Source organism: Poecilia mexicana, unplaced genomic scaffold (genome assembly GCF_051168715.1).
Source record: "Poecilia mexicana isolate PSO_F unplaced genomic scaffold, ASM5116871v1 scaffold_14, whole genome shotgun sequence".
Lineage (NCBI taxonomy): Eukaryota > Metazoa > Chordata > Actinopteri > Cyprinodontiformes > Poeciliidae > Poecilia > Poecilia mexicana.
Window position 1 is genome coordinate 5,052,489 of NW_028263383.1, and position 23,440 is coordinate 5,075,928.

The following is a 23,440-nucleotide window of genomic DNA, read 5'->3' on the forward strand; positions in this document are numbered from 1 at the left end:
CTCAAACATTTATGGAGGTTTTTTTTTTCATATCTAAAAAAGGTGTTTTCTATTTACATTGGAAAGCCAGATGTTGAGCCTTCTGGATATGTGGCGTAAAAGTTGTGCTAACATTGAGCTCTGTAAGATTTCAAATAAAACTTTATGGTCCTTTAGCCCTCTGATGTCACAGCTCTTACATAACAGACGCTTTAATGGAAAAGTTTTTGTAAACTAGGACTTAAATGGATTAACTTTATATAATAACTACGTCCTCTTTCTGTTTTTTTCTTTCAATAACAATAAGAACCTGCTTGGTGTAGACTGTGTGATAAAGAGTCCGTGTTTTTATGCATGTGGGTCATTTTGTATGTTATCAGCTGAGGATCTCAGTACAAACATAAAAAATCTTTAAACACAAATTTTAACCACTATTGCTGAACATTTCTTAAAACTCAATTCTGATTGTTAATTGTTTGTTGCTCTTTTTGTTTGTGCATTTAAAATGTTTAGATTGTTGTCATTAGCACCACCTGCTGGACTGAATTGGTTCTTTTTTAATCAAAATCTGTTTCACCTGTTGCTGCTTCTCACATTACAACCGCAGTAAGTACACGAAATAACTTTTATGTTAAACACAGTTTAAAGACATTTACTCTTAGTTGTAAATAACGACAGTGTTCATTTTATTTTTTAATAACTGCACTGAAGTCAGTAAGAACTGTAATTGATAGTATCACTTTGCTGTTCTGTTTGGGTCATTTTAACACAGCTAATTCCGTAGATTTTTGCTCATCTTTATCTGATTTGATCAAATATATTTAATTTAATATTATTTAAGTGTTAGACTTTTAATTAAGTACTAAAATAGTGGAAGGTTCACCCTTCATGTCAGGTATAGAGAGTGATTTTTTTAGAAATTATTTATGACTTCCTTACCATCAAACTTTCAACAAAACTTAATCTACGACATATACATGCAGAATGACTTTATTGTCCACTTGTAATATGTAAAATCTTAAAATCATATTAATAAAAAACAAATATAAAAAGGTTTGGCTTGACTTTTCATTTCCTCTTGATGAAGAAATAAATAGTGACGGGATTCATGTATGTTTTTGCAGTTTTTCTTATCTAACATTTAGATTCAAATATAACAAATAAAGACATGTTACATAGAAACATTTATGGCAATTACAAATAACTAGCACAATTTAACAAAAATCACAGAATTTATGTGCACATCAGGGATTTCTACTTGTAACGGTGGTCAATTGTTAATGGCATTTGTGGCAGAGTTTAATGCATAAATTTGTCCTCTTCAGACAAAACAAAATTAGCTGTAGTAATAGTTTAAGATCATATTTAGTGCTAAATATAATTTAGCACTAAATAACAATACTTTTGCTGAACTTTGAGATAATCTTCCATAACTTTTGCAGAACTTCAAAGAGACTTTTCCAAAACTCATCAGGTACTTCCATGGAATTTGAATGGAAATAAAGGAAAAGCTCCATAAAATGTTTGAAAAGTACTTGGTAGATGCCAGAAAAGTTCCAGAAAGTATTTCAAGAGTTTCAAGAAAGCTTGATTAAAAAAGTCCGTAAAAGTATCTGCCAAAATTCATGAAAGTTTCAGAAAGTGCTTGTTAAGTTCCTGAAAGTATCTGCTAAGTTTTAGAAAGGGTCTTTGAAAGTATTATCTAAATTCAAGTGCAAGTTGTAATATTTTGCACTACCGAATATTTGCTGTGTTAGTAAAATTGTCGGAGGCCCATCAATGCTTCGTCCCTCTTCTTTAGGTGTCAGTTGTTGGTTGCAAGCCTTCTGATCTTCATCGTAACGGATTTGATGGCGTAAGGGACTCCACTCTGCCTCCAGGTGTCCCAAAGGATGTGTGTCCTCTTCCCTTGGTTCTGTTCCCCGTCTTCGGGGGAGCCGTTGAGGTTCGCCAGTCCGCACTGGTTGAACCACCACCCTGTGTGGTTGTGCAGGATGCTGCAACTCTCCACCGTCCTGTTGGCAAAGCTGCATGACGGATTGCAGCCGTCGTTGTCCACATCTGAGGCGCTAAATGGAGCTGTGTTCTGGTTCTGTTCCTGCTCGTAGCCACGGAAAGCATCACCTGAGCAAAAACACACATGCATAATGCCACATATCAAACGGTTTGAAAAGAACTGTAGATGTCTTCCTTGTTTTGTCATACCAGCACTGCCTGCATATCTGCCCAGGTGGATTCTGAAGAACTGGGTTTCATTGTCAAGGCGGAAGTCATCATAGGAGGCATAAGACGTGACATCGTTGTTGGACACTAGAGCGATGTGAAGTTGGAAGCGAGCATCTTTCTGGTTGACAATGTGAAAAACCTTCTTCAGACCCAACCAGTGTTCTCCTATAGAGTAAAAGAAGGAGAAATTTGATGAGGATCAAACGCTGCTGCAGCTTTAGGCTTCTCCCGGCTTGATAAATAGGACAAAGAGTTGGATGAAAAGGCTTTAAGGTAAACCTGATTCTTGAATGATAATGAATGCATGCATGTACAACCTGCAAGGTTTCCAAATCCATCAAGGTAATCAGCCCAGGATCGTTTGAAGTCATTCAATCCATCAGTCCTCCTCTGCATCACTGTCCAGCCGCCTTCCATGTAGTCCATCTCACAGAACACCTTAACGACATTTGTTTAGGTTTTAACGATGGAAATTAGCCAAACGGGGAATGCCTAAGTTAATGTGGTACCTCAAAAGAAGAGTCTGTTTCTTCTGGATGGATTATGTAAATACCACTGGGGATCTTTGGGACGACTGACAGACTCTCCTTGATGTCACTGCAGTCTCGTCCTGATCAAAAGCACAAGTGATCACATTCAAGAAAATATTTGAGCCATTGTTGCTAACAACTTAAGGGGTTCCCTGATGAAAATCTCACTTTGCACACTAATAATTCTTATTTACATATGACATTTAATTCCTTCTTTACCTGATTTAGATATGATGCCTTACACTTTTTCACATTTTGTCACATTACATCCACAAATTTAAAAGAATTTATTTGGACTTTATTGAAGATAGAAAATAAGCCTTTGGTCTGCATGTTGTATGAGGGAGCCTGTGTGTTACCGTGGGACTGAACAGGTTTTATCGAGTACATCTCAGCGTTGCTTCTCTGGACCTCGGAGCTGAGCATCTGCACTTTGCTCATCAGTTCCGAAACCTGGAAATGTGACACAGCAGCACTCACTACTGGCCAGCTAATTCCTCTAAAGTCTCTGCATCAAACCAGAAAATCCTGACCAGGTTTTACCTGTCCGCTCAGGACATCTAGGCCTCTCTGCTGCTCCTCAATCACATCCCTGATTAGCTTTCGGGTGCTACGTCCAAATGCCAGCAGGGACTGCTGCAGCTGGCCTGCACACATACAAACAGACATGCTTAGTGAGAAGCCAATATTGATGAGAGAGCTATCAATACTACAAGGACAAAATAGAAACTTCACCACAGATTGAGTGTTTTTCATCCCGGAGGAGTTTGACGGTGATCTCACATGGGATGGAGCACGCATCGTGACCTTTGGTCTGCCTGAAAGCTTTTTGGTCTTTGACAGGTGAGTCAGAGAGTTCCTCACTTTCAGGCTCTGATTGGTTTAAATGGCCAGCGGTACCTTCAGTCTACAGGTAAACAGAAGGATGCAGTTTGATCAGATAGCACACAGACTGCCTGCGGTCAGAAAAACACTGGAACTTTTTACCTTCATTTTTATGTTAGGTTAAATGTTAGAAGATGTTGCTATTTATTTTATAACTTTTCAGAAAACTCATCATTATACTGGAGACCAAGCATCTGCTGGAGAATATTTATTCTGCTTTTTAAAAGTTTGAGCCTCTAATTTACAGAGTTGCTAGCAATATTACGCTGTCAAAGTGTAATAAGCAAATAAAAGACATCTTTAACATTTCACCTCTCTGCTTTTTGCTACATCGGCAGTTTTAGCTATGTTGTACCCAGAAAGATATCATTTTCAGGGTACAACCAGGTGTAAATTTGTATCTTTGGAATATTTAGGAAGTGGTTTGGAGTAGCTTCAAATACTAATCAGTAGTCTTATGAAAGTGACTGATAGGGTCAGTCATTGGTTATGCTCTATAACATTAAAATAATCAGATACAATAACTGAAATCCAACAATAGATTTGAGCTTTTTTTTTCTTTTTTATCTATAAATTTCAAAAAAGCTTTTTACTGATGAGACATACATTATTATGCTTTAGTTAAGTTTATGGGAATAAAACGGTTGGTTTACAGACAAAAGTGAATAAGATTGGGAAGAAATAGCAAAGCATAGGGGCATAAAGTGACTAAGAAGCAAACTAATCTGGAGCTGGGATACAGATTTCTTTAATTATATGGTGAAAATAGCACTAGACATTATAATGTCTGAGAATGTCAAAAGCACAATTTCCTTAGACCTTAATTCAAATATCTTAGATTAAAATATTGAGTTTTTCTTTAGGGATAAAGTTTGGACAAAACATCCTTCTTATTTAAAGCCGTGTTTATCTCAATAAAATATAAAATGGGCTCTCCAACTTTCTATTTTCTTTATAGGTTATAAATGTTTTCTTCAAACAATGACAAACAGAATAAAGCAGCTTGTTTCGGCCTCTCGCTGACAGCTTTTGGGTTCTGCCTTCCATAAATCCTAATAAATGTTTCCTAATACAGAAATGCAAAAAAAAAAACATTAACTTTCAACATGCATATACATACTGTGGAGGAAACCAGCTGAGGCAGGAGCAGCAGGAGGACAGTCGTTGCCCACATCATCCCAGTCCAACTGTGATTATTTCCTCACGAAGCGAGGGGGCGGAGCTCTTCCCACCAGCTTCTTCATTTATACCTGTTTTTTTTTTCCACAAACTGTTCAAATCTACTCTGTAGTCCAAACCCCTTTTCACTTTCTCCTCGGTTCCTCTCACACGTGACAGTGGGAGTGACTGGGTGATGCTACTCCCACTTTCTTGTAAACTCCCATTACGTCAGACGAGTTAAAGAAGGGTGTTAATGAAAATCTGATTATGTTCCCCAGAAGGAGCTGAATGTGCAGATTTTTAGTTTTGTGTTGGAGTTACAGTATTACTTTCCTATGTGGTGTGTCTCTTAACCAGGCATTGTTGTTTTAAAGGTTACATCCTGCCACCAGCATGAGAAACAGATGTGGGGAGAAAGAAAAAAAAAAGTGCAGCTTGTTTTATTGAACCCCCAGTCTCTGCTGGTGTCGCTGCGTGGGAGCTGCAGCTGAAGGTAGGGTGCAGACAGGGCAGGGTGTTTGTTACTTATGTTTCCTCCAACCCTAAGCACTGAGTCAAAAGTCTCCTGGAGAGTGAGACCAATTATTCCAGTAAAGTGGGCATTTAAGCAGTGAAGAAAGTACAAAAGCAAAAGAACAGCTGAAAATTCCACGAAGGGTCCAGCTGGAGTCTGTCGCTTCCTTGGAAAAAGTTTCTGAGAGTGCCAGTGGAAAGGATCGCTGCCGTTCCAGGCCTCTGCGAGTCTGCAACCATGGTCAGAAGGAGGAATGTGGAAAAAGCATGGCGCTGTTGCCTCAGGGACCCCACATCTGTGCAATTTTACATGCTGCTCAAAAACAGTGTGTGCATGTCAATAACGGGTGAACTCATGAAGATCAAGGGAATGAATAAAGGCCTACAAAGGAGGATCCAAGCTATTTCAGGAACCATACTTATTGTTACAGCTTGTTACATTTTTTGTGGTTTAATGTTTAGAACAGCTAAATAAATATATTAAAAACAACACACACACAATGCCCCTGCATGACAAAGTGTAGATCAGCAAATGTATAAAAAGCTATGGAAATTTTTAAAAAGTCACTGTTGTTGATTGACCATTTATGGAAGTGCAGTAGAGTGTAAAAATGTAGGAGGTCATATTTGCTTTGAGCATTTGCCCAGCATGGCTGTAAACCTGGATGGGTAGGGATGCAAAATTTAAAAAAAAAAAAATTAATGCAAATTTCTGTAAGTAAAACTCCCACTTAATTTCTGCCAAGATTATAAAGTAAAGTTAAAATATAAATATTTTATTTTGTAAGTAGGTCAAAATGGGGTAAATTTTAGCCTACCCCATAATTCTGATGATTTCCTCAAATTTGATAGGTTGAATGGTCTGGACTATCAACTGATTGTACAGATCATTAACTTATTATTAACTGATTCAAATCTCTGCCATGTATGACAAGTCTTTCAAATTAATGTTAAACAATTTGCTTCTACAATACTATCTTTCCTTGGTGTGAGGAGAAAACTCACACCAATATTGTTGCTGTTTGAAAAAGCAGCTTAAAAACCAAGAAGGATGAATAAATTAAGGAAAAATTGAAATAAAGAACTAGAGAGCTGTAATTATCTGTGAGTACAATTTGCTCATAAAACATTTGTCTTGGTTTACTTTCAACTTTTATTCAGTGGGCAAGTTTTTTTAGGAAAGAACAACACAGAGAGAATAAACACAGGATGTAGCTCTCATCTTCTCATAGTGAGTAATGGACTAAATAAAAATAAAATAAGAAATTAATGTAAAAAAAAAAGGAGACACTGCCACCTGTTGTCCACAGGAGAGTTTCACAATAATGTTTCTTATCAATGTGTTGCTAAATTTCTGTTCTGGATTTAGCCTATGGCTAAAATATTCACTTTCAATTTCAATATTTAATTTTAAAGTAACTCAAACAAAATGCAACTTAATTCTGTGACAAAATGATAAAATTTAGGTTACTGAAATTATTGACAGACCAGCTCATTTTATTTCATGATGCATGTGATATCAGTTTATAAAATGGGATTGCTAAGATACAATCACTTTACACAGAGTTTAGGAATGAATCTGAACACCGAGTCAAAACCCCTGACTTGTAACTCAAACAGCCTACAAAAAGCATGTTTAACTGTTTAAATGTGTTTGACACTGCCTGTATCTTGACAAAATAATATCTTCGTTCCACAGTTTAAAAAAAGAAAGAAAAATAAAGTCTATGCAGGTGATTACAAACAGAAAATATGGTACATATGTCAGGTTTGATACGGTGCAGAGCAGAGCATCTTGCTTTCCGGACAATGAGCAACTTGCCGTGAAAGTTTCTGTCGACCTTTTCTTCACCTTCAATGTTTGTAGCTCCTTCTTAAAACAAGGAAGGGAGTAATCACACAGTACTGGTCAGTCAGACTCTGATGGCTTTAATGTTTTATTTTCCTCTTTTTAAAGAGGGAACAAAGAGAGGCCAATTTACCAGTGTTTTACTCTGGTAAAAAATGTACATCATATGGTAAATTATTTTTAGTTGTTTTCAGAACTTAAACAGATACCAGAGTAACAAAAACCTCTCGACCGCTTGATAATTTCACCACAGAAAATCAGGTTAATTAGATTTACTGAATAAATATTCAAATGTCAATTTAAATATTTTGAAATTAAGCAGAAATTAATTTTCTAAAGGTATAATAGTACCCAAACATTGTACTTAAGAAAGAGTAGCACTACTTCAATACATGTTTACTCAAGTAGTCATCCAAGAAATTACTCAAGTAAGAGTAAAAAAGTATTTGGTAAAAAGTACAGAGTATTTGATCAAATCAAATTTAATATTTAAAAATTACACAATCAGATGGACCAAATTATTCAGGGAAACATATATCCCTGAATAATAACACTTTTAGGACTTCATACTTTTGGCCGTCAGCAGCAGCTGAATTGTGGGCTCTCTGGTGCGTGTTTTCCGCCAGGGGGCGCTACACTGCGGCTTGAGCCTGCACGGGACAAACAGGCTCCGACTGGGTTGGCCTCATCGTGGGGCGGATGTTTTCTCGGCGCAACTTCCCAATTTCCCCCTACCCAACCCCCCCAAAAATACACAAGACCCTCCAGACCCAGAGTCGGGGAAAAAGAAGGACTTAATGCGGCCCTTCTATGAGATTATCTGAGGTTGTTGCAGTATTTCACTCTCTACCTCTTGCCTTCACTATATAAAAACGACTGGAAAATGCGCAAGATGGATTTTAAATATAAACTAAATACAGAATAAAAGTGATTATTTCGTTTTCCAGCTGACCAGCTCTAGTTCGGGGCTGTAAATAAACTCCTGGTTTTCTAGAAGTTTTCACCAGTGATGGTTTACATATCTGTCTTGAGTGTGAAATATTTGCCCTGCGACTGCGGCAGCTTTAAACCCAACAACCCCGCCCCTCCGCACTATCATATGAATCTGGACTGAACGCTGGATGGGAAAAGTTTAGAGGTCTCGGTGAAATCGCTCTTCCCCGGCCAGTTTGTTGTGTGTGCGCCCTGCCTCGCCTTTTAAAGGGTTTTTACTCCACCGTCTGTGTCGGGGAAAACGGAGTCGGCTTGAGTGTTTTCCAGACTGGGACTTCTTTTTCTCCCTGCAGGAATACACAGGGGAGGAGAAGAAGGAGGAGGAGGAGTGGGGACGCTCTGGCTGCTTGAGGTATGTGGGAGGCATGTTGTGCTCTGCCGAGATTGATTTTTGTCCGCGATCTTGGCTTAAATAACACCATTTTGACCACGTTACCTGACGCTTGATGTTTTTCCTGTTGCTAAATAACTTGGAGAAGTTCGAGCTTCAAACACCGAGGCAGCGACACAAAAAGTTCAAATGGGGTGGGGGTTTAATAGAAGAGGGAGGGGGGGTCTGAAAGTGTAAACAAATCTGATCGTAACTGTTGCACATAGGCGCATCCAACCCCGTTTTTCTTGGCAATCTGCGTTTTAATCTTCGTTTGTTTTACATGAGCGAACTTTTTCTACAGATACGTTTCGATTCCAAACTTTGGGCGACATGGACGCGCACCGCGGCGCGCCTCCGGCCGGGCAACAGGTCGTGCACGTCCGCGGGGACTCCAACACGGAGCTGGAGGCCCTCTTCAACGCCGTGATGAACCCCGGCAAGGCGGCCAGGCAGACCCAGTCCGTGCCCATGAGGATGAGGAAGTTTCCGGACTCTTTCTTCAAGCCCCCGGAGCCCAGGGGCCACTCCAGACAAGTAATATTACTGCAAACTGCTTCACTCTGCAGGATGGTTATCGTTGCATGAAATTTACCAATATTTAGTGAATTCATTTAGAAATTGAGCAGGAAAACACACATTTGCGTGCTGCTTCTGAAATAAAGTAGGAGTTCATCACGATATAACATCGAGTGAAGTACCACGGTACAAACATACATAATTGATTTTTTTTTCTTTTTGCCATTATTTAAAACAAAAAAAACATCCTCACTATTTGTTTCTTGGAACATTTATTTGTTTTATTTGTTTATGCATTGCAGCATTAACACCCACTTAATTGAGTTGTGGTTTTGCACCCATACTGTGCAGAAATTATTAATTTGTTGCTGTTGGGGTTTTTAGAGAGTATAACCCAATAGTATTTTCTGTAGTAGTCAGGCTATCTGCTCTAGCAGTCAACCTGTAATCACCTGCATAGTAGTTAGCCCGAGTAAATGTTATTTATTATTATTATTATTATTATTATTATTATTATTATTATTATTATTATTATTATTATTATTATTATTATTATTCATACAAAAAGCACCTAGATGTTCACAGGTAGATTTTTTTTATAGTGCCTTGTGTATCTCTGGTTTGATGAGATATAAATAAGCAGAACTGCTAATAAATAGCAAATTTGCTCAAAGGTTAAAATTTCCAAGACTGGTGTTTTTTATATATATATGGATGGAAATAAATAGCGGATGGATATAAATACATAAATATAAATACAGATATAAATATATGGGTGTATATAGACAGAGGAAAAACTTTCAGATTCACTGTTCTTCAGTTTTTACAGGGATGTCTAGAGAATTTATTCACAGATTTTTCTGAGGAAGCAAAGATCAAACCTAAATAATCTGTTTACTGTTGGTGATATATTCATATATACCTTGGACTTAATTAGCAAACATGCGAATGAATCCCACTAAAAGCAGCTCAGGTAACCACCAGTGGTACTTCTGCTGCAGCAGGAGAATAATGGATTTAAGAATTATAGTTTTAGACCTTTTAAAACTAAAATCTTTTGGTCACAGTTCATTTATGCCAACTTGGTGCCTTCTAATTTTATTCATTTTCAGTTTTTATTGATTTTATATCAGTTTGTTGCCATGTATGGCAGTGAGCATGGAATCAAACAAGATTAATTCTGACTAACTTTGAGTTATAATTAATTTACTAAGATTCACATTTAGATTAAATCTTTAATAATTCCACCTCTCAACATTGACCATTGCTTTTTACATAGATTCCAAACACATGAAATGAATCCATGGGTTAAACGTACAAAAGGATTCAGGATTGTAGGTTTATGTTCAAAAATTTCTTTTTGTTAGCCGCACACTTTGATTTTCATGGACAAAAATAGAGAAAAAAGTTTTGACTGGCCTTTGGTTGGGTATGGAAGGATTGATAGTATCCAAATGAAACTGGTAAAATGACATTAAAACCAGGTTATTATTATTATTTGTTTATAAATACTGTTTTTATCTGCTACTGCATTAGGGATGTCAGGAGGTCGTGACCCCAATTTAAAACCAGAGTGTTCTCTAAATACTTTGGAAATAGGAATTTTAACAACAAAACAATGTAATCCATTGGTCCCAGTGTTTTGGGAGTCCAGAGTCCTCAAATCTTAGCATAGCAGTAATCATTTCTCTTTTTAGATCCAGAGCTTCATAATTATTTTTCTCTGGCCTGTGCAGCTGCGTGGACAGTTTAAAACATCAGAACTTTATGCATACATTTTACTGCTGTAAAATTGATCACAATTCATTAAAAGGAAGGCACAAACTATCTAAGGTGACAAAGAATACACAGATGCTATAATACTCTAACTGGACATTGTGTGTCCACGCAGGGCCACAAAAAAATCTCATTCAGTTTTACGTCTCTTAGTCGCTGCTGAATTCATTTCAAGTTGCATTTTCTTAGTTTGATACAGGCTGTTGCACTCAGAGCTCCAGCGACTACAACCACGAAAGGTCGCTCAGTTTTGCCATTATCAGACCTCTTCATGCGCGTCTTTGTAGCTGATTTCATCTCCTTGTCATTTACGGTCCAGCTGTGGGAAAATATCGAATGAACACAACAAGGTGCAGAAAGTAACAAACACGACTTCACCAGCTGTGAATGAGTGCAATCGTTACTTGAATTGTTTTGCAGCATTTAACACATGCAAGAGCTTCATTTTAGGGAATCTAAACCCTTAAAATCAGACTGCATGATGTTTCGGCTAGTGTTTATGTCACTCTTACAAAAAAATTGAAGTCACTACAGAGGGGATGCTTAACATGCATTAACCCCTTTTAAAATAAAAATAATTTTTGTGTAAAAAAAATCATAAACCATTTTAAATATTTTTATGATTTTGTTGTGACAAAAATCCTGCACACTTGAATAGAAAATCAAGCCAATCAGTAAAAAAAAAGCTCTTAGGCAGCATGTGGATGCACACCTGTGAACAACCTCCCATGAACGAAGTTTCATTTACTTTTTGATTTACTTACAATATTTTTTCCCTTCACTACATACCTGCTACCATTTAAAGTGAACTTGTTTAAGCAGAAGTAAATTTCTGCTACTGCAGAAGGATTTTGATATCATTTGCTCATTTGCAACCTGCAAGACTAAAGTTTGCAGAGAGGGAACAACGGATCAAAAGATCTTGTTGCACAAATGTGTCAGTCAGAAAGACAATCCCACATTATAAATTCACAAATTCAATGTGAATTTGTGAATTCACAGTTGGCACAGTAACAACTTAAAGAAAATATGAGAAAAGAGTGAAATCACAACTGATGGACAATGCTTACAAAGACAATGCCAAGAGCCGGACAGCAACAGTGAAGGAGCGGCAGGAGTTTCTGCTCAATGTGCTTCACATGTGTGAGTCCTTTATTGGAAAAGTGTCAGATGGAAGATAAATTTGTAAGACAGAAGTATTTCTTTCTGAAGAAGTTTTTCCTTCAAACTTTACTGAAGTCTTCCAAAGGCTTAGCCACTTGTGGTCTAATGAAACCAAACTTGAATTTTGATCCACAATTCCAAAGAAAACAACAGTGAAGCATAAACATGGTAGTGGCAGAGTCATGCTCTGGGATTACTTCATGTTTTGTAAATAACAAATTTGAATTGGTTTTCTTTTGTTTAGTTCATCAACTAAACAAGATATGTCCTCACAGTCTAAATGATTTGGAAACCTTTGCCAGGCAGAAGAGGTAAATATTGAAAACTGAAGCTGAAGGATGCTGATGGACTCTTGCCAAGGAAAACTAAATGTTGAACTTGATCAAAAGCTGCTTAGGTTTTGGGTTAAGTGTATGCATACACTTATGCAAACAGGTCAATACAAGCTTGTTTGTTTTTTGGTTGAGTTATGGAGGATAAATGCCACGTTAAAGGAGGAAAAAATGTTTTGAAATGATGCATCACAAAATCCTGCCATTTCCCAGTGTACATTTCTTTGCAATAAAACCGCTTGGCTGTGAGACTGTCCAGTGTGTGAAGCAACTCTTGTACAGTCTATAGTAACCCATTTGAACTCGTTTTGTTTCTGCTCTCAGTTTATGTTTCGGATTGCCGTTTGTCACTCCGCTGCAGACTTGCTAACCCTGCTCCTTTCTCGTCAGGCCAGTTCAGACGGAGGCGTGTGCGGCTCCCTCGCCCCTCATCACGTTCGCGCTCATTCCTCCCCGGCCTCCCTCCCAATCAACTCAGTCAATGTAGCGGCCACACCAGTCATACCCGACGATGTGCCACTCCCCGAGGATTGGGAGATGGCCAAGACGCCCACTGGCCAACGGTACTTCATCAAGTAAGGGCTTCCTCCAGCTTTATCGCTGTGTTGTATCTCTGGCTCTGCAGGTTTTCTTTAAAAAGGGTTTCTGTGCTGGATGACAGTTTCCCAAAGCAGGTTGTGCAAGACAGATTCTGAATCAGCAGATTTTGGAACTGGAAAGTGGCAACCTTAATATTTTAGGCTGATAGATGTCCGAAAGGACCATTCCAGCTCTGATATGATTCAAAATATTGTTGTTTTTTTTCTACAAGTAATTCTTTTGCTACACAAGATGTTCTCATTTTTCTAAAAGTAAAGTGGCAGAGCTGTACACAGGATTAAAACTCATGCAAACAGGTAACAGTTGAACCAGTTCTGTGGCCTGTTGGGTTTCACCTTGATGAGAGCACGTTTCCTTCTCTGTGAAAAGCCTGAGATTGTCTCGAGGAGTATAGATGTGCAAGCACATCTGGTCGTACAGGTAAAGCGAGTCTGAGGGAGAACGCTCCTCGCCCTTCAGGTTACTGCGGTTTAATAGATGCATTGCTTGCTGTGTGTGTGTGTGTGTGTGTGTGTGTGTGTGTGTGTGTGTGTGTGTGTGTGTGTGTGTGTGTGTGTGTGTGTGTGTGTGTGTGTGTGTGTGTGTGTGTGTGTGTGTGTGTTTTCTTTTTTCTTCAGCCACGCGCAGAGGTCGACCACATGGCAGGACCCCCGCCTGTCGCAGCTTCAGTCGGCTGCAGCCCAGCATCAGATTGCCTGCACCCCGAGCCACGCCCACTCCTTCAGCAACCCAGCGCCCACTACGCAACCCAAAAATATTATTCCTGAGACAGGTATCACACTGCAGCGCTGTGCCCTTTTTGTTGTCGTCTGTCTCCCTCTGACTTGGAGTGTGTTGGGTGTTGTTCCTTTGGGATTCTCTTTGGGTTGCTTACACTTATGCCTCTGCTTTGAAAAATTATCAGACTTAATATGTAACCCTACATCAGGGTGCAATTCAAAAAGAATCATGCAGGTTCTATAAGTCTTTTTTTTCAATTATTAGCTTGATGTAAATGTCTAAAGGGTCAGTTTACCCAAATTGTATTTCTTTAAATGATAGAATCAACCACAGGATGTGATGATGCAACATGTGATCATTGACTTCAAGTACAACCTATTAGATCTTTTATTTTTTATTTTTTATATATATAGCAATCAGGCTTTCATAAAAACTCTTTTTAACTGGCTTTTGCTTTCAGTTGTCATCCACCTGCATATTAGGCATTATTAGACTCACAATGGTTTTAAGTGTTACTGACAAACCGTCTCTGAGGGAAAAACTGCTTGGAGAAGCTGCTTGAAAGCTTTGTTGAGCTTCACCCATCAAAATATCACATTGTGCCGGAAATAATATGTATGTCCAGATCAGAATTCATTGCCCCTGAAACGGATTATTCAATTAAGATGAATTGTTTACCAATGCTAAGTGCCAGGCCGATGCGACATTAAAATCAATACATCTACTTGCTTGAAAACTCAGTAGTTTCAAATTACAGTACAATGCCACATCACATTTAATCAATATTACCCCTATGTTAGCTTAGATGCCTAAAATGTAGAGTAGTGCAGCAACTGTGCCCCTAATTTTAAAATTGAGAGAGTAACACATTCGTTTTTGCTGAAATAAAAATCATATAACAGGGAAGCAATGGTAAAACACCTTGTAACATAATTTGGTGTCCATATTCATTACTATCATGTCTGTGTTCCACTTTTTAACTCGCTCACCAATGATGTGCAGGATGTTGCAGAATCTGTTTTTCTCGATAATAACATATATTTATTCTCAGACTGAGTTTCAGCTGAGCATCCTTTATATTTCATGTTTCTCTAAGACCAACTTTACTCAGTTAAAATGGGCTTGGTTTCCAAATTCCCATCGGACTCAACACTTTCCACCATTTTTATCAATAGTTGAATTGAAGTTCCAGGCTAAATCTAGCATGTTTACTGCATGCTTTGATAGGACTTGTTGATAAATCCACTTGTAACCTATGCAAAACTTGAATCTCTCGCCTTTTTATCTATTGTTTTTGCACCTCATATTTTGCCGTTTGCAGAGCAGGTCATATGATACTGACAAACAGGGAGCCAAGGCAGCCAGTGTTGTCTCTCCTTTACAGTCAGTGTAGTTTTAAATGGTAAAAAAAATGCTTAAAAAGTGGCACTGTGCATTTTAAAGTCTTAATCCAAATGTTTGGCAGACACCAATCTTTAGTTGTTTTTTTTATTATTATTTTCATTCATTCTGAGTTTGTTGTGCAGTCGTGACAAGTTCCATCAACATTTTCCGCCATACTTGTTTAGTCCATTGTTTACTTCTGACCTTGGTACTTGGCGACTCCTCCCAACAAAATTGCGATGTTTGTCACACCTCGATGACTTAAAAGTTGGATGAAATGTGACATGACCGTTCAAGTTGGTTGCACCAACATCAGATAAGAATCCAGTTTGGGAGCGTGTATGTAAGTGACCTGGGTGTGATATCGAGAGAAAAAAAATGATTTGTGCTCACACTGTCTTTAAAAGAAATCAGATACCAGTAATATATTGGTAGAGAAGTTGGATTGACGCCACTTTTGTCTGCTGTGTGAACATTAGGTCGTCCACACCCTGATTTGTTTGATCAACAGCGAAATGGGAAAAGCCTGTGAAACAGCTTTACAAACCACTTGCATAATAAAAAGCAGTGATTTTTAAAATATCAACATAAATTAAGAAACTTTCAGTCATGCACATTTTTTAAATGTTACTTACTTAGTTACCATTTGATTGAGTGTTGGAAAAAAGTGGAGGCAAAGTCGGGGTTTTATTTGCCACAGGTTTTCTGTGAAAAAATAAAGAAATCCATCATCTTCTCCTTTTGTAACAAATGCCTCATCTGGATGCTTCTGTTAAAAAGTAGCGATTAAAACCAGTGGATGTCTTCATCCACAACAATGTTAATCTCAAAGCAGATTAAAGTCATTGATTGTGGGGATGAGACTCTGTCCTGTACTGTGACACTCAGAGAAGACTTACTGTGCTAACCACAAGATCATCCTTGCAAATATTGTAATCACATTTGTTTGTCTGAGCATATCAATTGAATGTTTCAAGGAATGTTTGTCTGTATTAGGTGACAATCTACTTTGTTTTGAACACATATGCAACTTCCCACTCAAGATCATTTGTAAATTTTCTTTGTGCATTTGTTTTTGTTCTAAAATATAAAAAGAAATATGGTTCTTTATTTTAAGCATTAAGCAAAAAATGTAGGTTTTGTGGATTTTGATTTACTTTTTTAAGTTGGAGAATAAGAAAATAAATTCTTTGGATTGTAACATTGTTAATCAAAGTTCACAGAGTTGAATGAGAAGGTTTACACTTTTTCTCAACGTAACCCCTAGTTTTTAAACGTTACCTTGGTCTGACTGACTCTTTACCATCTAATGAGTCAAATATTGCTTTCAGTATTTGGTAGAAAACAAACTGACTGTACAACGGACTGCAGGACATCACCCAGATCCTCAACTACGGCAAAGCCGCAATCAGATTTGTTACCTTATTTTGTAAATGTTCCCAGCATTGGAGACACTGTTTCTTCTGAGAGGTATTTTAAAATTTTTATAGTGTGATTTGGGTGAGCAGACCCTTTAAGGATGGACGTTCATTTTACACACACACCGAGGTTAGGCAAAATGCACTTACAGTTGTTTTATTTTTTAAAATTGTAAATAAAATAAAGCAGTTATTCATTTCTCTTCCTAAAATCTGCAAACTACAAACTTTCCTCTCAACACTCCATTTGGCTCCAGCAACCATTTGCCTTCTCACTCTGTACTTTTACTGCTGTTCAGGTCCACTGCCTAAAGGCTGGGAGCAGGCTGTGACTGCAGAAGGAGAGGTGTACTACATTGATCACATAAAACAGGAAACCACATGGGACGACCCGCGTCTAGGTAGCACACTATAACAGATTTTGTGCCTCCTGAGTTGACAGTTGTCAATGAGAAACATTGTGTTCCAATGTGCGCTATTAGAACAGCTCAATCTTTGGCAACAAGACAGCAAAAAAGAAGGATCTCAAGGTGTTGGACACTCTTTATTTCATGAATTGTTTCATTGTATGATTTATGTTTCATTTCAAAGAGGTTCATGCATATATTCTTGATGTCTTTTTGTGTTGTAGCCCCTAAGGTGAACCCAGCTGGCCTCCCTTTGGCAATCCAGCAAAGACTAGAAAAGCTCAGACTGAAGCATCCCGTCCCTCCACAATTTGCCCCACAGGTCAGTGAGAATACCAAGCCGGAGCGAGTCGTTCCATAAATATTCAATGCTATCCTAAACTTCTGCTTTCTTTAAAGTTAAATGAAATTAAGCATACAAGTTATTCAGGTGCAGGAGGCGGGAGGGAGCAACCAGATGCCCGGCGGGATGGACCATGACAGAAGCGCACAGATGCTTGTCCCATCGGTGGATATCAGGATCAGGGCCTTAAACCAAGAATCTAACCTTAACGGGTACGTCTTTACTAACACAATACTACAAGTTAGTGAAAAGTACTCAATTTACAGTAGCATTGTTCATACACAGAATACTCAGAAAAAAAAATGTGCCAGTAGATTTGTAAATGTATCTTTATTCCTGACCCTAAATTGCATTTACTGGGCTAACAAAGGAATTAAAGTTAGCAGATAGCTTGAAGATGTTTTATAGTGTTTATATAGAATCTGTTGGATACTGCGTTGTTGCTCAGAAAGGTTCCCAAGACTCTTTCTGAACTAATCAGGCTTGTCCAATCTATTGCCAGACAGTACATAATAGATTGGTTGAAGTGAAAGTCCAGGACCTGAGGTCAAAAAATGGATTAATTCAAAGAACGCTTCATGCAGCATTCAGTCAGGTGTCACTGTGACTCACAGTGCCTGAATTTTGAAACTACTTGAAGTGCCAAAAGTTGAAATCCCAAGAAGGAAACTGAGAGTGCAGAATCCAACATGGCAGCCATGCTTCAGAGAGTATATGAAGTTCCCAAATTAAAATGAGTAACCTCACTTCTAACGGGAAGTATTTGGGAACATCTTCCTTTGGTGTTTGAATGCATAAAATGCTGAGAATTGGTTTGTTTTGGCTTTTTTTCCCCACGGTAGTTTTTACTCTGTCACTCAGAAAAACAATTAGTAAAACCCACGGAGTTTCCCACCTTAGAGCTGAAATGTTGTATTGTTGGCTGTAACATGATTCCCTGATCCAAGTCGAAACTTGTGGTAAACGTGACACAGCATCAGAGTAACTTCAGAGAAACTAAACATCACTTTCATACTGGCTTACAACAACTTCTGAACAGAAGTTGTAAGCTTCGTACATTTGCTACATTTCAGAAACGGTACGAAATATATTTGCTGAATTATGCTGACCAAAATAATTATTCTCTGAGTGCAAAAGGTGGCCAGACCTGAAGGAAAAAGATTATCTTAGAACTGCAGATAATTATTTGTTTCTTACTCAGGGCTCACTCTCGCAACGAAAGCACTGACAGTGGTCTGAGTGTCAGCAGCTTATCACGCACGTCGGACCACATGTTGAGCTCTGTGGATCACATGGACACTGGTATTGGTACATTTTTCTCTGTATTTTTGTTCTTATTTGTTCTTTTCTTAAAGCTCCAGTATGTATTTTTTTATCAAGAATATTTTTTTTACATATTTGTTGAACCTATCACCATGTCATGGTAGTATGTTATGTGACAAGTAATCTGTGAAAAGACCGATCTACTCCACCTCCTCTTTGAGCTGCTATTGCTGAAATGCTAAAAAAAAAAACAACAACAATAAGAGCCAGGAGGAGGGTCTTAATGCTGTCAATCATCCCTGCTAAATGTGCTAATGGCCAAGAAACAACTTGCTATCACCTGAAAACCGTTTGCCACTGACATCGGTGGCCTTGCTAACTAGCCTTAGCATTCACAACAGGCTCAGCTAGCTGCAGCATAGCAGATAACACAAATCAAACAAGATTGCGACTGACAGCGATAAGACCCTCGTCTGTCTAACAACATAGAGACAGTTTCAACAAATGTGTAAGAAAAATATTTTTCATAAAAGTTAAATATTGCAGCTGTAAGACATTACCAGGGTCTTTTTCTACATAGATAGACTTAATTTATTAAACTTCTGTACCCAAATTAATTATTTCACCTTAAAAAGATGTATAAAGTAGCTTAAATAATCTGAATTCTTGTTAGTGTGTGTGTGTGTGGGGGTGTGTGTGCGTGTGTGTGTGCGCGCGCGTGTGTGTGTGTATATATATATATATATATATATATATATATATATATATATATATATATATATATATATATATATATATATATATTTGTACATTGGTGCAATAGATGCATGTAAGTTGTCCAGGTTATTGTAAATCTCATTCTGTGCCTGTGATTTGTTCAGGTGACTCAAGTGAGCCTCCCTCAATGGGCCTGCAAGAGTCGATGCCCGTGCTGCCAATAAATGAGGAGCTGATGTCCGGCATCCCCGACAGTTTGACTTCAGACATGTTGATGGAAATGGACACAGTTCTCTCCGGGCCGCACATGGACAGGGACAGCCTACTCACCTGGCTATAGACGCAAGCAGCCGCCGTCCGTTTGAGTGTGGTTTGAAATCGAGCTTTTGTAGCATGACTGAGAATTCTGGGAAATTTGATTCGGATTTAAAAGTGGTACAGAACAGCTTCTCAGAGAGAATATGCTACAGATATATGTGATGGATATCTACTTACAGAATTCACTTCCTGCCGTGTGAAAAAAACAAATGACTCTCTCAAAAGCTGGAGGTTTTCTCTTTTTGGGTCTGGTTTTTGCAAATGCTCCTCTTCTTTTCATCCTGGTCCTCCATCCAAAGTCACACTTGGGATTGCCTTAAGTAAGAGTCAAGTGTTCTTGGTTCAGTGGTTTGAACAAAAAAAACCTGGTAAAATAGCATTAATGTAACATAAAGATTTTATTTAATAAATTAATAAAACATAAAAAAAAGGTTTAAAGCTCCTAAATTACCCAAGTGACCTGTGAAAGTTAAAAGCAGCATCTCATGCTACTACGTCTGAGCAATTTGTGATTTCATTACATGTACTCAGAGTTGTATTTTAAAAACAACGTTTAACAACATTTTTGGCGTAAAGTGAGCAAAGAATCAAAGGGTTTTTTTAGGTAAAAACCGCGATAGTTTCGAAATCTCAGGGCATCTCTTATTAAAACGGAGGGAATGGCGCCCTCTTGTGGTGAGTCAGAAAATAACACTATTTCCTCCCTAAACTTGCATCAGATGCGCAAGTTTAAAAATAAGTACAAGATTCTTAGGATTTGTCTGCCTGACTCAACAAATCCAGCTGATTCTAAAGAATATTGCCAATGTATTAGTTTTGAACATTAAATATGGATTTTTAAAACTTCGAGACTATATAAGCAAATGAGCACATGATCAGGGTGAAGTCCAACATAATGCAGGATTTCATTCATCAGTTTCTTGTTCTGTGTTTGTTTTTGATTCTTAGCTTTTCTTTTCTCAATAATGATTAAAAAACCTTCAAAAAACAACTTTTTTAAATCATATTGATATAGGCCACCAATATTTGGGTAATTTTATAACACTTTTAGTATTTTTTGTTTGTTTTTGTTTGTTTGTTTATTCAGATATTTTTATTGCAGACTTCTATTCAATGCCAGCACTGAACATGAGCTTCACAGGTTCAGTATTTATTTTGGATTTCTAATGAACTCCACTGTGCTGATAGTTGTTTCATTTTCACTCTGACAAACTCTTGTTTTGGAAAAAGTCCTCTCTAGTTGCCATCTGACCTGGGAAATGTATGAGAAATAATATTTGCAGCCTAAGATTTTTGCAATTATTATTATTCCGTAACATTTTTTTGCAATACTGGATTGAAACATTCCTAGTATTCCCCATCATTAGTTTGAGCTGCCGGGTCAATATGAAAGACACTCAAATAGTGACAGCCTCTTTTCTCATCTCATCAGCTTTAAAGTGTATAAGATTCTCACTTTCTCCTTGACTTCCAACATTTTAGATGCTACTTTTTCATTTATTTCTGAAAATCTGTTCCATATACTGACTATTTCTTGATCCAGTATTTCTTTTTGATTCTGCTTTTCACTCAAAAGTCATAGCAGCGAATGTTGTTGGTGTCAAAGCATCAGAAAGTGAGATTCAAGTGTTTTGTGGAAAAAAATCCCAAACCTTCTTAGCTTTTTTATTTTTATTTTTTTTTATTTAGCTTTCTAAATATTGCATTGATTGTTTGTGTGATTCTTATTCATGTAAATACATTTAGAATTAAAGGACCCTTTTGAAGTGTTTTTAAACATTAAGTTGATGCCGTACATTTTTGTAATACCATCAAATCTTCATTTTTAAAGAATGCTTTATCCCATGATTGGTCTCGAGGTTTAAGCTAGCCATGTAAGCTTATAGTGGAGATAAAATTATGCCATTAAGATCAAACAGTTGGTTCGATCATACAGGTGACTACAATGGTCAATTTTATGAATTTTTCCTTTTTTCTTTATTCTAAACATGAAATCAATTTTGATGTCCCTCCCTACTTATGTATTTACTATTCAGCCAATATCAATCCAAAACACTTAGCTGCCCAGATGTAACAAATATTGCTAAAAATATATATATTTTATTATTAAACACCTTAAAGAAGTTGGGATTCCTGGTAAAGGTGACATACAATTTGAAATGCTGCATTTTTAGAATATTTTATTAAAACTGCAAACATCAGGTCCAAGCATCGGTAAATGAGGGAGTTTGTTTTTTTTTTTCCCTTGTCAAGTCAAGCCATGTGAAAATTATATCTGTTTTTATCTACTTGGTTGTTTCTGCAGTGTGTTTAGAGTTGATCTGAGTATTAAGCCATGAATGACCAGATAAGACCATTGGTTCCTTACCGACTTCTTTGTTTAATGTTTATGCAGTGCTATAGCTGAAGACTTCATTCTGAAAATCCCACATAAGCAGCCGGTCTTGTTTTAGTCGCTCTCATTTAAAGTGCCGAACAGCTTAACAAGTGATTTATTGCACATCATCAAACACACTACCAAGTCTATTATTTATCTTGGCATGCATGACACTTGCTATGTTCTGTATGTTGCATATAATAACATTTATTATACTATTTACAAAGAGTTTTGATTTGAGGTTGTTTTTTTTTTACTTGTTTATGCATGATTAATATAATTATAATCAAATTAAAGAAGTTTCTGTTTAATAAACTTTTAAATTACACCTGAATATTTTGCTTCTTGTTCTGTTCATTTCTACGACCAAACAGCACACAGGTGTATATATATCTACCTGTAATGGCTTAGCTGAATTGGTAGGATTTATATTTTATTCCTGAAAATTCAGAGCATTAAAACTTAATCTTGCATCAAAACGCAAGTTGACACACATTAAAGAAGATTTCATTTAGATGTGAACATCTGAATGACGCAAATTTAAAAAATCTCAATGTAACGGTCTCTGCTTTCCATAGTATTTTGTTTTTATTTCTCTTGTCTTTGGGAAATAAAAAGACTAAGGGAAAATTTATTTTAAAAAAAAATTAAAAAAAAATTTTCAGCCCACATACATTGGAATTTTCCCTCTTTCAATTTTCCAGCTCATCTTAGCATAAATTTTTAAGTTCAGTCGGGCTGGATTTGAACTGAACTCCCCACCCACCCACAAAAATACCCAGCTCATCATGTCCTGCTGCAGGTTTGATCCCTGGAGTTTTCGTTTCTTTCTTGCTTGGATTTATGTAATTAGTGTTGTCATTCTCAACACTCTTCTATATTTATTAGCTCAACTGTGGTTTTTAACTGATCTGAGCACTTCTATAGCAGACATTGGACTTTGAACTTCCCACGTCATCATGGCAAACTGCAGATAACCTATTGATGACCTAATTTGTACTGTGTGGTTTTTCACATCGTTGTGAAATGAGTACTGACTGTTTCATCAGAACAGGGATTACACCTCATGATCAATCAGGTGCAGCTTATTGAACTCCCTTCTTGGTATCACATGCTTATGAGTAACAAATGGTTTCTGAGGAGTCACACTGTTTTAGGATGACTCCTGTGTTTATATCAACCATATCCTGTCAGCTTCTAATGATCAGAAATCTGTGGCTCTGGTTTGGGCCCACTTCTTTTCTTCATTAAGTTTCTTATCTCTGTTATCTGGACTCAAAGTTCTTCAAACTGTCTAAATAACGTAATTTCCCAAAAAATAAATTAAAAACTAATTAAAGAATTAGTTTGAACTTTGAGAAGGTGAAGGGTCAGGTGGTTTCTGCCCTGGACAGCCTGGTCACTCTGAACCTGTTTTGTGACATTTTTTGCAACAAGGTCAGACTGGAGGAATTTAGGTGAATTTAGGTGCAGTTCTTAATAGCACCTAATTGCTGTTAAAAACACTTATTTTTCAATTACTCTTGAAAATCATTCAAAACAGCTCATCCAGGATGGGTATTCACATTTTATTAAATATTTTTGATAAAATATTTGA

The 23,440-nt window shown here is 37.4% G+C and overlaps 2 protein-coding genes across 4 annotated transcripts; one reads left to right on the forward strand and one right to left on the reverse strand.

Annotated features, from left to right (window-relative positions):
- Positions 1–953: 953 nt before the first annotated feature.
- angptl5 (angiopoietin like 5) lies at positions 954–7,123 on the reverse strand. The gene is made up of 8 exons (XM_014992818.2): positions 4,741–7,123; positions 3,471–3,642; positions 3,279–3,382; positions 3,095–3,188; positions 2,715–2,815; positions 2,523–2,643; positions 2,185–2,370; positions 954–2,103 (listed from the first exon to the last, which is right to left on the reverse strand). The coding sequence occupies exons 1-8, from the start codon at positions 4,795–4,797 to the stop codon at positions 1,784–1,786; spliced, it is 1,155 nt and encodes a 384-aa protein (XP_014848304.2). The 5' UTR covers positions 4,798–7,123; the 3' UTR covers positions 954–1,783.
- Positions 7,124–8,238: 1,115 nt separating this feature from the next.
- Positions 8,239–22,177, forward strand: LOC106921226 (transcriptional coactivator YAP1-like). Of its 3 annotated transcripts, none has more exons than XM_014992770.2 (9): positions 8,239–8,488; positions 8,811–9,043; positions 12,688–12,872; positions 13,515–13,669; positions 16,718–16,819; positions 17,050–17,147; positions 17,256–17,380; positions 18,370–18,476; positions 19,313–22,177. In XM_014992770.2, exons 2-9 carry the CDS (start codon positions 8,840–8,842, stop codon positions 19,486–19,488), a joined length of 1,152 nt encoding a protein of 383 aa, XP_014848256.1. In that variant the 5' UTR covers positions 8,239–8,488; positions 8,811–8,839; the 3' UTR covers positions 19,489–22,177. The 3 variants fall into 3 exon arrangements, with proteins under 3 accessions (XP_014848256.1, XP_014848279.1, XP_014848272.1); XM_014992786.2 differs by having other exon boundaries at positions 8,240–8,488; positions 18,370–18,470; XM_014992793.2 differs by lacking the exon at positions 16,718–16,819.
- The last annotated feature ends 1,263 nt before the right edge of the window (positions 22,178–23,440 follow it).

What these genes read in the sequence shown, in the direction of transcription:
- LOC106921226 (XM_014992770.2), top strand. Translation starts at nt 8,840, where the DNA reads ATGGACGCGCACCGCGGCGCGCCTCCGGCCGGGCAACAGGTCGTGCAC. An exon ending in CCAGGGGCCACTCCAGACAA is followed by an intron (nt 9,044 to 12,687) that starts GTAATATTACTG and finishes CTTTCTCGTCAG; the next exon opens with GCCAGTTCAGACGGAGGCGT. An exon ending in AAATATTATTCCTGAGACAG is followed by an intron (nt 13,670 to 16,717) that starts GTATCACACTGC and finishes ACTGCTGTTCAG; the next exon opens with GTCCACTGCCTAAAGGCTGG.
- angptl5 (XM_014992818.2), bottom strand. Translation starts at nt 4,797, where the DNA reads ATGATGTGGGCAACGACTGTCCTCCTGCTGCTCCTGCCTCAGCTGGTT. An exon ending in TAGATGTCCTGAGCGGACAG is followed by an intron (nt 3,189 to 3,278) that starts GTAAAACCTGGT and finishes TCACATTTCCAG; the next exon opens with GTTTCGGAACTGATGAGCAA. An exon ending in AAAACCTGTTCAGTCCCACG is followed by an intron (nt 2,816 to 3,094) that starts GTAACACACAGG and finishes GCTTTTGATCAG; the next exon opens with GACGAGACTGCAGTGACATC.